At 57.0% G+C, this 12526-nt stretch overlaps 1 protein-coding gene and 1 long non-coding RNA gene across 3 annotated transcripts in view; one reads left to right on the forward strand and one right to left on the reverse strand.

Moving 5' to 3' along the window:
* Positions 1 to 6088: 6088 nt before the first annotated feature.
* On the reverse strand, positions 6089 to 7542 carry LOC115349071. The gene is made up of 2 exons (XR_003926000.2): positions 7498 to 7542; positions 6089 to 6326 (listed from the first exon to the last, which is right to left on the reverse strand). It is a non-coding gene; the product is annotated as an uncharacterized LOC115349071 (long non-coding RNA).
* Positions 7543 to 7644: 102 nt separating this feature from the next.
* Positions 7645 to 12526, forward strand: part of REXO1 (RNA exonuclease 1 homolog) — a 42446-nt gene continuing 37564 nt past the window's right edge. The window contains exon 1 of one of the 2 annotated variants that reach the window (XM_041127849.1): positions 7645 to 7970. In XM_041127849.1, coding sequence (XP_040983783.1) covers positions 7775 to 7970 — 196 coding nt within the window. In that variant the 5' untranslated portion in view covers positions 7645 to 7774. The remainder of the gene's footprint in view (positions 7971 to 12526) is intronic. The other variant, XM_030032776.2, reaches the window with a different exon arrangement.

Below are 12526 nucleotides of genomic sequence, written 5' to 3' on the forward strand. Positions count from 1 at the left end.
CCCGTGTGTGCCCTTTCCCTGCATACGCCTGGGGTTGCCTCCCTGTGACCCAGCCAAGGGGACCAAGCCCCAGCACCTGTGGGATCCGGCCCCTTGGCTTTCCCCGCTGGACAATCCCTCTGCTGAATTGCACTTGGCTGGATCTCCAACGCTTGTCACCCTCCTCCGGGGACCGGGCAGCAGGTGGGGAAGGAGCCCTTGGTCCCCTGGGACCAGGCTGGGAAGGTCTGTCTCTTCAAATCAAGCTGTGGGGACAACGGGGGCCCGTTCCCTTGCCAGCCCATCCCATTCCATTAAGGGATCCCATGGGATTATGAGGGCAGTAAGTGGAGGATGGCCTCAGCCTCCTAGGACCTGCGGCATGGGGAGCTCCGGTGTGCCACAGGGGAAGGGGAACGTCCCCATGGCCTGCCAGTGTACCAGGGCCAGTGTTGTGAGGGACGCAGCGCGGTCCTGAGCGGACAGGGTGGCCCTGGGGGGAGCAAATCTTATTTTTTACCTGCTCAGCGCCTAGCTGTGCCCTTGGCTGCATGGGGACCTCTGCGATTGCTGGTGTGTGCTGGCCACGGAGGCAGGTGTGTGGGGCATCCCACTGTGCCCTCCTGCCAGCAGACGGGGTGTTTTGCCCCACAAAAAGGCAGAGTGCTCGGGTTTGGGCTTTTTGGGTCAGCCCCTGCTCTGAAATCACCCCGGGAAGAGCTGTTCAAAGTATCCGTGTGTTTTCCTGCCCCCGGGACATCCCGCACCCCAACCCAAAGAGCAAAGCACCGCTCTGCTCCTTCCTGTGTCCACAGGGATCCTAACGGGGCTCCCAGGCACCGGTTCCCCCCTCTCTGTCCCTGTCACCCTCACGTCGCCTCCTCCCCGGTGCGAGGCCGTGGGGCCCGGCGGGCTCATGTGAGGAGCGATAATCTCCTTAGGCGGCTCTCGGAGGGGCTCAGGGGCCTTGCGGTGGGGCCTCGCCGCAGCCCCACGCTCAGAGCACTCAAATGCACCTATTGTTTGGGGCTGGGGGCCATGGGGGGGGGGCTGAAGCTGGGGGCATGGGACCCCCAGCTCCCCACACATCCCTCACCATACACCCCCCGGGACCAGGGTGCTCCAGTAGAGGAGGGGGGACCCTTCCTTGGCGCTGGGGCTCTGCAGGAGCTAGAAGAGGAGTTGGATGTTGGGGCTCTGGGTGGTTATTCCCTTTTTCCAGGGTGGGGTTGGTGTCCAGGAGCTGGGATGTCTGGCTTCTCCCTGAGCATCCCCCAGCCCTCCCCTCCCTTCCCTGGCTCACCGCACGCAGCTGCCGGGTGATTTTAGAGCCTTTAGCTCACACGTGTGCTGGAAGCCAAAGCCACCGCAGTCACCCAGCCTGGCTCCCCTCCGGCCCCAGCCCCGATTAGCAGGGCTGGAGCAGCCCACGGCACCCTAATCCTGACATAGAGACGTTTTGTTTGCACCAAGGGTATTTTTATCCTCTTACTGCTGCCTGTTTCCTGTTGAGCTGCGGATACTTTAGAGCGGCTCTGCATTGCCGGCAGGACATCTCGGAGCCAGTGGCTGGGTTCAGGGGGATGTCGGGGTGGCTTGAGTTTGTGTTTACTGTGTCTCAGTTTAAAAAAAAAAAAACAGGGCAAAAAGACAGAAAAGTTCAGCCTGATCCCCAGAATTTAGACCCAGCTCAGGCATATGGGATCCTGGTGAGCCGGACATCGCTGGCTGCCACCTCCATGATGGGGAGCCATGGCTGTGATCCCTGCTCATTAGGGAACAGAACTTTTTGGGTCTGGATCCTTCACTGCTCCTGGCCTGAGAGGGCTCAGGCTCTGTCCTCACCCGGGCACGAGCAGCTGGAACGAGGAGGGAGGGGAGAAGCACTAATCCATACGTGAGCTGCAGGGTCCCCAAAAGGCATGAGCCATGAGCCAGACCTGCCCTGGGGGTCCTAGGTGCAGTGTTCCCCACCAGTGGGGCCAAACTGGGCCATGAGCCACTGGGACGGCACTTCTGTCCCCACCACTGGTGCCATGGTTTGGGAGCACCAGGAGGGGATGGGGAAGGAAAGGGGCTGGGTTGGGGCTGGACCTGGATGGGGTTTGGTGCCTGGAGGGGGACTCTGCCGAAACTGCGGTCTCGGAGGCGGGGAAAGGCAGAGTCAGGCTTCAGAGTGTCCCCAAAGTCCCTCCTGCAGCCACAGCAGAGAGGGGACGGGGTAAGCATCCCCCCGGGTTGTTTTGAAGTCCCCAGCCAGAAAAGCTGGGGCGCAGGCAGCTCCTGCTCCCGTCACTGCAGAGTCGCAGGCACATGGCTGGGGGTGCCTGCCTGTGCCTGTGTGTAATGGCCGTGAAAGGGGACGACGTACTGGATGTCTCAGGGATCCTGTCGGGGAAAGGACGGGATACCCGCTGCGATGATGCGATGAGCCCTCGGCAGAGGTGCGATGCCGGTGCAGACGAGGCCGTGGACGAAGCCGGGCATGGGGGACATCGGGCTCACCAGGTGACCAGCCAAGAGGGGTTTAAGTCTCTTTTGGGGCATAAATGAGGCTTTTGATGGCCGGGGCCTGCGTGCCACAGTCATGAGACCCCGTTCACAGGCCGAGCTCAGTCATGGGATCCAGGAAACTGAATTAAAGCATCTTAAGGAGCTTTTTTCCGAGCTCTGCTCTTGTTTTTCACGTGCTTGTCATATGAACAAAGATGGTATAAAAGGGCAGAGGGGAAGGATCCCATCTGTGGACGGGCTGGGGAGAGGGGAGGGCACTGGAGGAGGGATGGCAGGGTGAGGGGCTCTGCATGGCGCTGGCTGAGATGGAGGGAAGGGGACAGGGAAGGACAAGGAGAGGAGAGGATGTGCTGGCAGCAGCCCCTGGCTCTGCCCTGCCAGGTGAGTGAGGCAACGACCGGGGGACAGCTGGGGACAGGGATGGCGGCAGGTCTGGGGGAGCAAAGCCCATCTTTCCCTGCTCCTCGAGCAGCACAGACGCTGTGAGCATCCCGGCGTGCCCGCGGCTGCGCCCAGACACCAGCCGGCACCTCCCTGGTGAGAGACGGTGAGTGTGGCATCGCGTCACGGAAAGGAGAAAGCATGGGGTGCAGGGGGGCACCCACCACCCTGCGCTGTCAGCTGGGGTGGGATGGGGGTGGTGGGTGCCCAGTGGTCCCCGAGGTCCCCCTGTGCTGGGTTGGGTCCTGGGAAGGGTGCCTGGGCCCGGTCTCTGTGGGTGGGCAACCGCGGGATGGACCCATGCAGCTCTGCGCTGTGCACATACGTGTGCAAACACCCACACGTGTGTACGTGCACACACGTACACACAGATGCGTGTGCCTGCAGACACGCATACACGCATTCACACTTGCACACTGACATCCGAGCACACAGCGACCTGCACACGCATACGTGCACACCTGCGCGGTCTTGCACACGCATTCACCTCCACGCGTGTGCACACAGGTGGCTGTGCACGCGTGTGCGCACGCCCTGGCACAGACATGCACACGCACACATATGTGGATGTGCACACACTCCCATACGCTGCCCTTTTGGTGCCGCACTCCTCACCCCCTCGGGTTTGCACACGCAAACTCACACATTCACCTGCAACCCCCCTGCAAAAGCCAGTGCTGCCCAAGCGCGTGGCCCCGCTCGCACCCCGCATGCTCGCCATGTCCCAAAATGCCCCAGAGAAGCACTGCCGGGTCCGGCGGGTCACACCGGAGAGGTCTGTGGACTGGTTTTCACAGGCTGGGGATCCCCCAGGTCCCCCGGGGTTCCTGCCCCCTTCCCTCCCCTCCTGGCTCACATCTCTCCTCCGTCTGCAGGAGCGCTCGGCGGGAGGATTGTGGGGTCGCGGCCCCCTGCCCCCTGTGAGCTTCCCTTTGTCATCCTATGCCTGAGCGATGCCTGGAGGCTGGGACGGTGAAGGGAGGCCCACGGGCTGCCACAGCCCTGCGGCGACGACGCCTGGACAGCACATGCGGGACTACACGGCCGGGGCCGGGGGCTGAGTCCTGGGTGGGGAGGCTGGGAGCCCCCTTGGGGGGCTGGAGCATCCCCTTGCGGGGCCAGAGTATCGTCTTGGGGGGCCAGGAGCACCCTGGGGGGCTGGGAGCACTCTTGGGGAGCTGGAGCGTCCTCCCCGGACTGGCCGATAGCCAGTGGGTTGGGGCTGGGCAGTGTGGGATGCGGTGGCCGGGCCATTGCCCCAGGACGTGGACGGAGGACCCCTGGCCACTGGGGGGGGCCTGGGGGGGTGAGCGGGATGCTGCAGCGGGGCTGGGGAGGAGTCTTCCATGGGGGACGTGGACTGTGGCAGGATACACGTGGGGTGGTACCGGGAGTGGGGTCCCAGGAGTACCAGGATAGGTATCACCCCACGCATCAAATAGCCCATCCCTGCGAAGAGATGAACCTGCCTGAGGATGTTTTAGCAGCTCTGGGGAAGCCGCTGTTCTCCCACTGCTCTGTTTCTTTCTCCAACTTCGCAAACTCCTGGCTGATGCCTTGTGCTGGGGCTGTGCTGGGACAACTGGAAAGTTCTCGTGTGGATGGAGAGAAAATGTGTAACCCCCACTGTGGGGAGCGGAAACTTGCCCTAGGAGGTGCTTTTTTATGGTGATGCAAAATAACAAGCAGGGAGTGGAGGTCTGGAAGGCGGGAGGCTCCCACCACACAAGCATCTCCGTCTGGTTTCCTTTTTTTTTGGTTCTTTTCTCCCCAAAAACTCGACCCAATGCACCTGGCTGTGGGTTTATTGTGGGGTGGGGATCAGCTGCAGGGAGGCAGGGACCCATTCCCCACAGGGGCTGCTTTGCCTGCGGCTGGGCCAGGGCTGGTAGGTAGGGTTTTGGGGACACCCCTGAGCCCCAGCTGTCCCAGGGCTGGATCCGGCCTTCTGCCCCGGTGAGCAAACTGCGAGCATCCCCCATGGCAGGTCTGGAGCCACGTTTCTGGGTCACATCCTCCGTTCAGTCCTTGCTATGTTGGGGGACACCCAGCACAGCACGAGGTCTCCCCAGCACAGGGAGCAGGTCCCCGCTGTCACCCAGCAGCAGTAACGAGCTGTCGTGGGGATGGGTTCGGCCCAGATGCGGTGGCATCCCTCTGCTTGGCTCTCCCCAGGGAGGAAAGGGGCAAAAATGCGGAGGGACGTCTGTCCGCGCTGCCCCTCGCCCCACGTTGGGACCCAAAGTGCTGTGACAACCCTGGCACATGCCCGAACCCTGTTCCGAGGTTGCTCCTCTCCTTAACTTAAATCGGGACATTTGGCTGTCTGACGTGAGCTGTGCCAGGAGGCAGAGCAAGCATCAGCCAGGCATCCCGGGGACAAGTGGCTGAGGAAATCCCCTCATTTCTCTGCAGAGGGGTCGGGAGGTTTTTGGGGGGAGATGAGGTCAGTCTTGGGGATTCATTAGTTGATCTGGGAGGCTGTGGTGGGGGGGTTCAGGTCCTTGCAGGGTTGGAGGGACTTGTTTGTGGTGCCGAGCTTGGGGAGCGCTCGGATTCACCAGGACGGGTGAATTTGGGTGTCCCTGTTCTCAGAGGGGCTGCCTCAGGGTGCGCAGCCACCCTTGGGACCTTTTCCAGTGCTGCTAACTGGGAACTAAGTGGGCATCCCAGTTAACCAAGCTGCCCCTTTCCACATGGGGAAGCAAAAGCATAGACAAGATTGGCCTGAATCAATCAATAAAGGACAGTTTAACCATGTGGGGTCCTCTAGGTCTGGACAGAAGTGAATGGTTTATTTTATATTATTTTATTTTATTTTGCCAGCTTGTGAGTTGAGTAAGCATGGGGCAAGAATTATAAGGAAGGAAAATAATGTTATTCAGCATGTGTCTGTGCACGTGGTCTTTCTACAGAGTTCTCTCTATTACAGCTGAAGTTATATAAAATAGATTTATCTATATCATAAAAATAAAAATGCTTTCTTTTTTGGGGGAAAGAATAGCTTGCTTTTCTAGCACTTGTGGGAGGCGGGGAGCTGGCTGGCAGGAGTGTGGGTGGGGATGCTCAGCATGAGCCCTCCCTGGGTACCTTGTAAAGCACCTTGTGTTGGTTGCACGTTTCTGCCAGAGGGAAGGCTGTTGATCTCCTGGTGTTTCCTGCTTTTTAAAAGCTTTTTATTGATTATTCAGGTTTCCCGGGGCTGGCAGCTGCTCGCCTCCAAACCTCGGCAGTGCTGGGGCATCGGTCTCCTGCCCGTTCCCCCCTGCACGTTGGCCAGGCATGGTGGTGGGTTCCTCTCCTGACATCCTCAGCTCCCAGACTTGCTCTGCTGGGACATTGTGGGGGAGCGATGGGTAGGGAGGAGGCACCATCATCACCTTGTTGCTGTGCTGTATTTGAAAATAAAGTGGTTTTGGTTTTTTTTAAGACTACTATGAAACATGACTTTTGTAATCTTTCCCTCGGCCTTCCCTGGGGCCGAGGACGACTCCTCCTTGTGCACTTTTCTCTATATCAACTAGCTGGCTCCCTGCACTGCCTCAGCGCTTTCCACCCTCTCTCCCATCTCTCCTTTCAAAAGTGATGAGGCTTTCCTGGATCATCCCTTCTCTCTGGGCTGGGGCTTCCGGCTCCATTTAATGGGATTTCTCCTCGAAGGCCTTGGTTGCTCGCTATCGTCCCAAAACAGCCTTATCTGCTGAAGGTGGAGACCCCCTCCTCTGAAAACTCAAGGTAGGGGCACTGCTGGGTGGTTCCCAGGTGCTGCAGATGCCCCTCACCTGCCTGAACCCCCCCAGGGCCAGCTCTGAGTCCCTGCTCTGGTGCCGGCTCGACACAGACAGATTGCTATTTACCATGTGCCTCAGTTTCCCCACTGGTAAATATGGGTGTGACGATTGCCTGGGGAAAAGGAGGGAGGGCTGGGTCTTCATGGCAGGGAGAAGCGCAGAGTGAATTCGTTCCTCCGCGTGGCCTCAGGTGAGTTATTTCTGCCTCGGGTCCCTCTACCAAAACCCGGCTGGTGTTCTGCTGCTTTCCTGAAGGCCGACGCTGTGCTGAGGGTGGTGGGCCATGCTGGGGGTGGTGGGCCGCAGCGCAAGGAGCCCAGGGCCGTCCCTCTGGCCGCAGCAGGAGGGACCTGGCGGTGTTTGGTGTTCGGGTGGAGCAGAGGTGGCCCAGCCCGGGGTGTGAGGCAGCAGGACGGGGCGGCCACAGGGCTAGGGCCTGCACCCGCCTTCCCCTCGCTCTGCGGCCGCTTTGGGGGGAGCGGGTGCAGCGGTGTGCCCCAAACCAGCTGAACTGGGAAATGCTCTCGACGGCATCTCCTACAAACTGGTCACACGCCAGTTATGGCTCCGGGAGGGCGACAGGCGACTGACCTCCAGCCGCGGGGGTTTGTCCCCCTACAGCCCGCGGGAGCCCGGAACCGCCCCAGGCCCCTTCCTGAGGGAGAGACCCACCCCGGACTCCTCCCGCCGGTGCCCCCAGGCCCGCAGCCGCCGGGCAGAGGCCAGGCAGGCCCCGGCACCCCGAGGTAGGCGGCCGGCGGGCCGAGCTCACCTCAGCGCGGGCGCCTCCCTGTGGCCGCCATTTTCCATCGCCCGCCCTCGCCCTTAGCCCCGCCCCCGGCCCCGCCCCGCGCTCAGCTCAGGCGCGCCGCGGGCAGCCCTGTGCGGGCAGCGGCGTCGCGGGGGCCTCGCCGCCGGGCCTGGCGCTTCCAAGATGGCGGCGGCGCCGGAGCCGGCGGTGTGAGGCGAGAGCGCGTCGCCGCCGCCGCCCGCGCCTCCTGTCCCCTCCCCGGCGCCCCGGCCCTGCTCCCCGCCCCGCAGCCGGCGGGATGCTGAGATCCACCGGCTATTTCCGCGGCATCGACTGCCCTTTCCTCAGCGCTGGGGGGCCGGGGCCGGGTGGGGGCCCGCCCTGCCGCCGGCCCTACTGCCACTTCCGGCACCCCCCGGTGGCGGCGGCGGCGGCGGCGCGGTGCGGAGCCTCCGGCGGCCCCGGCGCGGGGGTCGCGCTCGGCCACGGCGCAGGTACGGCCCCGGCCCGGCCCGGCCCGGCCCGGCCCGGCGGGTCGCGGTACCTCCTTCCCTTTCCCCCGTCTTTTTCCCTCCCCGGGCTGTGGCCGCTCCCGGCCCTGCGCCGCCCTCGCCCCGCGGTCCCGCCGCCCCCCACCCCGGCACTGCCCCCCTCCCCCAGGAGCAGCGTGTCCTCACCCTGGCAAGGACAGGCCCGTGCCCTTCCTCCTTCTCACGCCTGCCCGCTGTTCAGGGCCTGAATCTGCCTCCGAGTCCTCTAAATCCCACCTGCTGCCAGGGCTTGGGTGTTTCCCCCTCAAGCCCCTCTCGAGTGGGATGTCCTCACGGGGGTCTGTCAGTACCATCCAGGCGGGACAGGTGGGTCCCGCTTGCCCCTGAGCTCTTGTGTCTGCTTGTGCTCTCTGGGCCCTTCGATGTCACCTCTTGTTGCCTCCAAAGGAGGGTCTGAAGGGCCTTTTCTGCCCCTCCAGGTGAGAGAGAGATGGGTGTCTCCTCCTCATCATCGTCGGTCAGATCCCACAGTTGCCATCTGACAGGGGGTGGTGGGGAGCAGCTTTCCAAAATGTCCGATTGTCTGAGGTCAGCCTGTCTCTCGTCACCAGGATGGAGGCTGCAGAAGGGCAGCTCTGTTCTGATCCCTTTCTTTGTCCCTCCATGCACCACGGCTCACGTAGCAATGAGGTGTCAGGGCAGCCTCTCACTCAAACCTTTGCTAAGAGCTGCTGTGCCATCACAACCCTTCAGGAGATGCATGGGCTTTGGGAGCTGGAGGTGATGTGTTCTCTTGTCCAGTGCTGCGAGGCAGGTCCTGCTAGTGGGGCATCGTGGGGCGGGGGCTGCGGTGAGCCGGGCCCCCTCCCTATGAGGGTCTTGAGTAAGGCATGGAGTGCTGCCAGGTTTCTCAGATGAAGCTTGGCTGCAAAAAAGCTAGTGAGCTATTGTTCTCCTCCATTCTTCCAGCAACTCGTGTCGTTTTACTTACACACATTATTTGCTGATCTGCCTGTTTATCTGGAGAGACAAGCCTTCATTCTTTTCCCTAGAAAAATGCTGCTTGCTTTATTTTTGTTAAAGCTGTGTTATTTCAGTTAGGTATACTTGCTAGTATGTATCGTCTCTAACAACCTGAAGCAGAAGTTGTCAAAATAAAGCATGACTTGTGTTTTTTCTGTGCCTGCTTAACGTTGGGTTATTCACAAGTTTGGAAGATGATTAATTCTTCATGCCTCCTGGCTACCTGGTCAACTTACCACAACTGTGGTTTAGTTTAGAATAAAGGAAGCGTGCGTACTCAGGGCTGTCGCAGGCGGACAGATGCCATATTAGAAAGACAAAAGTTTTTGCCTCTTTCGGTGTTCTTTTGAATTTGAAAAGCTCCGTAGAACCCTTTAGGATGGTCCTCTAGGTGCTTGATATTATAATTATGTTTCAGTGTACTATTCCTGTTTGTCTTTAAATATCTGTAGAGTGTCAGTTTTGGAACTAGATTTGCTTATTTTGGTCTGCCACCTGAAACAGATGCTGCTGTACTAAATAAAAGCTGGTGCTGGTTTTGATTTTCGAAATGGGGAAGTGAAGGTTCATCTTTAGTAAAACCTCCTGCTGCACTTGGAAAGTGTGTGCAGCTTCTAATACTGGCTGAAAAGTGTTCATGTAAGAGCTTAGCGTAAATGACAAGAAAGAAATTATCCAAATGTCTTGTTAGGCCTGGCTGGGATGTGTTAGTGACCCAGGAGAAAAACCCTGTGTTTTGGGGAGTAAGAGTGGCTTACTATATTATGACTCCTAGAGAAGCTCTGGCTTTTGAAAAACAAAAGCTATAAGCATGGGTCTAGTTTTCCTAGGTGAAGTGTCTGCCACTTGCAAAAGAAGCAGGATAATGAAGCTTAACTTCCAGCCTGCTGCCTCCCACTCCCCACAGCCAGCTCAGTGTGTGTTCTTGCCCTCTTTCCCAAACTCTTGGCATCTAATGCATGGCATGGGTGTCATAACCAGGAATCTGTAAATTCTGCCTCAGCTTAGTGTTGGACTTCAGCCATTTTTTTTCTATGTTGATTTTGATTGAGAAATGGAAAATGAGCGATGAACCTGCTGCAAAACACTGTCTTTTAGAAAGGACTTCAACGGGGTTGCGTAAGGTGCCTGATTTCTGTAGGAGCAGAAGATGCTTTTGCAGTTGTTTTGTAAGCAGTGCTGTGTCTCGGCTTCATCTGAAGGGTTCAGGTTGAAGTGCTCCTGTCTTTTCCTCTGTCTGTCTGAAGCTTGTCTAGCCTGGAAGGTTGTATTTAAGATTTACACTAGAGGGTGTAGTAGTTTAGCTAGCAACCAGGCAACCATCTTCTTGAAAGCAGGTTCTTGATCCAACATAAGTTGCTCCCTGTCAGTGAAACTACCTGTCTTGTTTCAAAGTAGCCTTATAACAATGCACTTGGGCATATTTGACCTATTTAATCTCATTGCTTAATAAATAAGCTTTAAAAGCCTAATTTTTTTGCCAAAGCAGGTGGGTATCTATACCAAGAGCTACAATGCAGATCTGTGTTTTCTTGGATGCTGTCTAGAAAAAAGGATAACATCTAAAGAACCAGCATGCTAAGCATATTGATTCGAGGCTGATGTTGACTTCAGTGTTTGAGGATCACTGTAGGACTGGCAGTAACCCCAACACTCTTAGTAGATCTTTCATAGCCTTGAAAGTAGCTTTTGAAAACTGAGAAGTCAAGCTGGCCTTGCCAGATCGTGGTGGGAGGAGGCTGTGGACGAGTGCTAGGTGGAGCAGAGAGGAGATGAAAAGGGGAATTAGTGCAACATAGTACTGTTTCCCTTTTCTTTGCCCCCCTCACAGTTCCAGACTTCCTGAGGAGCGTAGTGTTCAGATGTTCGTAACAGATGATCCTTATTTTTCATACAGTGCTCTTGTGGTCCCAACCACTGGGAGACAGTGGTGAAGAGGCCTCCATGCCTCTTAGGAGATCATCAGCAGCAGGAGGACTGAGTTTTCCTCCTGCTTGCATGTGGCAGGCGTTCCCTTTTCTTCCCCTCTGAAAGCAGCTCGGTAAATACAAACTTGTCGGGTGAGGAGGGAACTGGCATGATGCATCTGGTCCGTAGGACACGTTTGAACTGGGTTCTGAAACGTATGATACTTCATGTGGGAAATCTATTTCAGTGTCTTTACTGCAAGTATCTGCCTGCGTGGTAAAAAAGTGTGACTACCTGGAGGCTTGTGCAAATTCAGGGCTGGCTGAAAACTGAGGAGGGTGCTAGGGTGGTAGCATGCACTGATGTGGTATTTCCACGGCAGTGTTTGTGGGCTGAGAAATGGGATGTGAGCCTGTGCAGGACTGGGAATCTGGAGATTGCAAATTCTAATCCTGACTTGGCTGAAGTGCTTTTTCCATCTACAAAATGACTAAACCCCACCTGCTTCAGAGCAGGATGAAAAGATTATTGAATGTGTGTGAAGTGCTTTGAAAGCGTGCTGTGTAAGTAGGAGGGAAGAACTGCCTTCAGTCCTAAAAGCGTCTCTTCAAGAGCTGTAGAGGAGAAAAATAGGTCTCTCTTTAAAGTCTAGGTCCTGAGTATGCTGAAAGACATAAAAGAAGCATAATACATCTCTTCATAAATATCTTAAGGAAACCAGCTCTTTGGTTTGCTGGGCTTGATAGTAGCTGTCGGGAGATGCTTAGGAGGTGGATGTTACTTGAACCCAGAGCAGAAAGCTGTGTCCAGGTCTGGAGGTCTGAATTCCTCTTTGTCTGCTCTGATCCTTGTGTTAGCATGAGATGGGAAGAGCAAGGCTTTCAGCACCCTGCTTTGAAATACTTCATTCTGGAGTGGTGCGTGCTGACAGTTGCTCAGCAGTCTTCTTGTATGGTCCAAAGCTTGTGGAGTGGTTTTCTTGCTGTGTGGTGTTGTGCTTTAACCCCAGCTGGCAACTAAGCACCACACAGCTGCTCGCCCACTCCCCCCTGGTGGGATGGGGAAGAGAATCAGAAGAGTAAAAGTGAGAAAACTCGTGGGTTGAGATAAAGACAGTTTAATAAGTAAAGCAAAATAAGGAATTCATTCACAACTTCCCATCAGCAGGCAGGTGTTCAGCCTTCACTAGGAAAGCAGGGCTCCATCATGTGTAACAGTTACTTGGAAAGACAAACCCCATCACTCTGAACATTTCCCCCCCTTCCTCCTTCTTTCCCCAGCTTTACATGCTAAGTGTGATATCCTATGGTCTGGAATATCCTTTCGGTCAGTCGGGGTAAGCCGTCCCAGCTGTGTCCCCTCCCAGCTTCTTGTGCACCCCAAGCCGACTTGCTGGTGGGGTGGGGTGAGGAGCAGAAAAGGCCTTGACTCTGTAAGCACTGCTCAGCAATAACAGAAACATCCCTGTGTTATCAGCACTGTTTCCAGCACAAATCCAAAACACAGCCTTGTACTAGCAACTATGAAGAAAGTTAACTCTATCACAGCCAAAACCAGCACAGTGGATTATCTATTTGGATGGGCAAGGCTTTGCAGATTAAATCTAGATTGCATCTTTGAAAGGTGAC

This window comes from Aquila chrysaetos, chromosome 12 (assembly GCF_900496995.4).
Source record: "Aquila chrysaetos chrysaetos chromosome 12, bAquChr1.4, whole genome shotgun sequence".
Lineage (NCBI taxonomy): Eukaryota > Metazoa > Chordata > Aves > Accipitriformes > Accipitridae > Aquila > Aquila chrysaetos.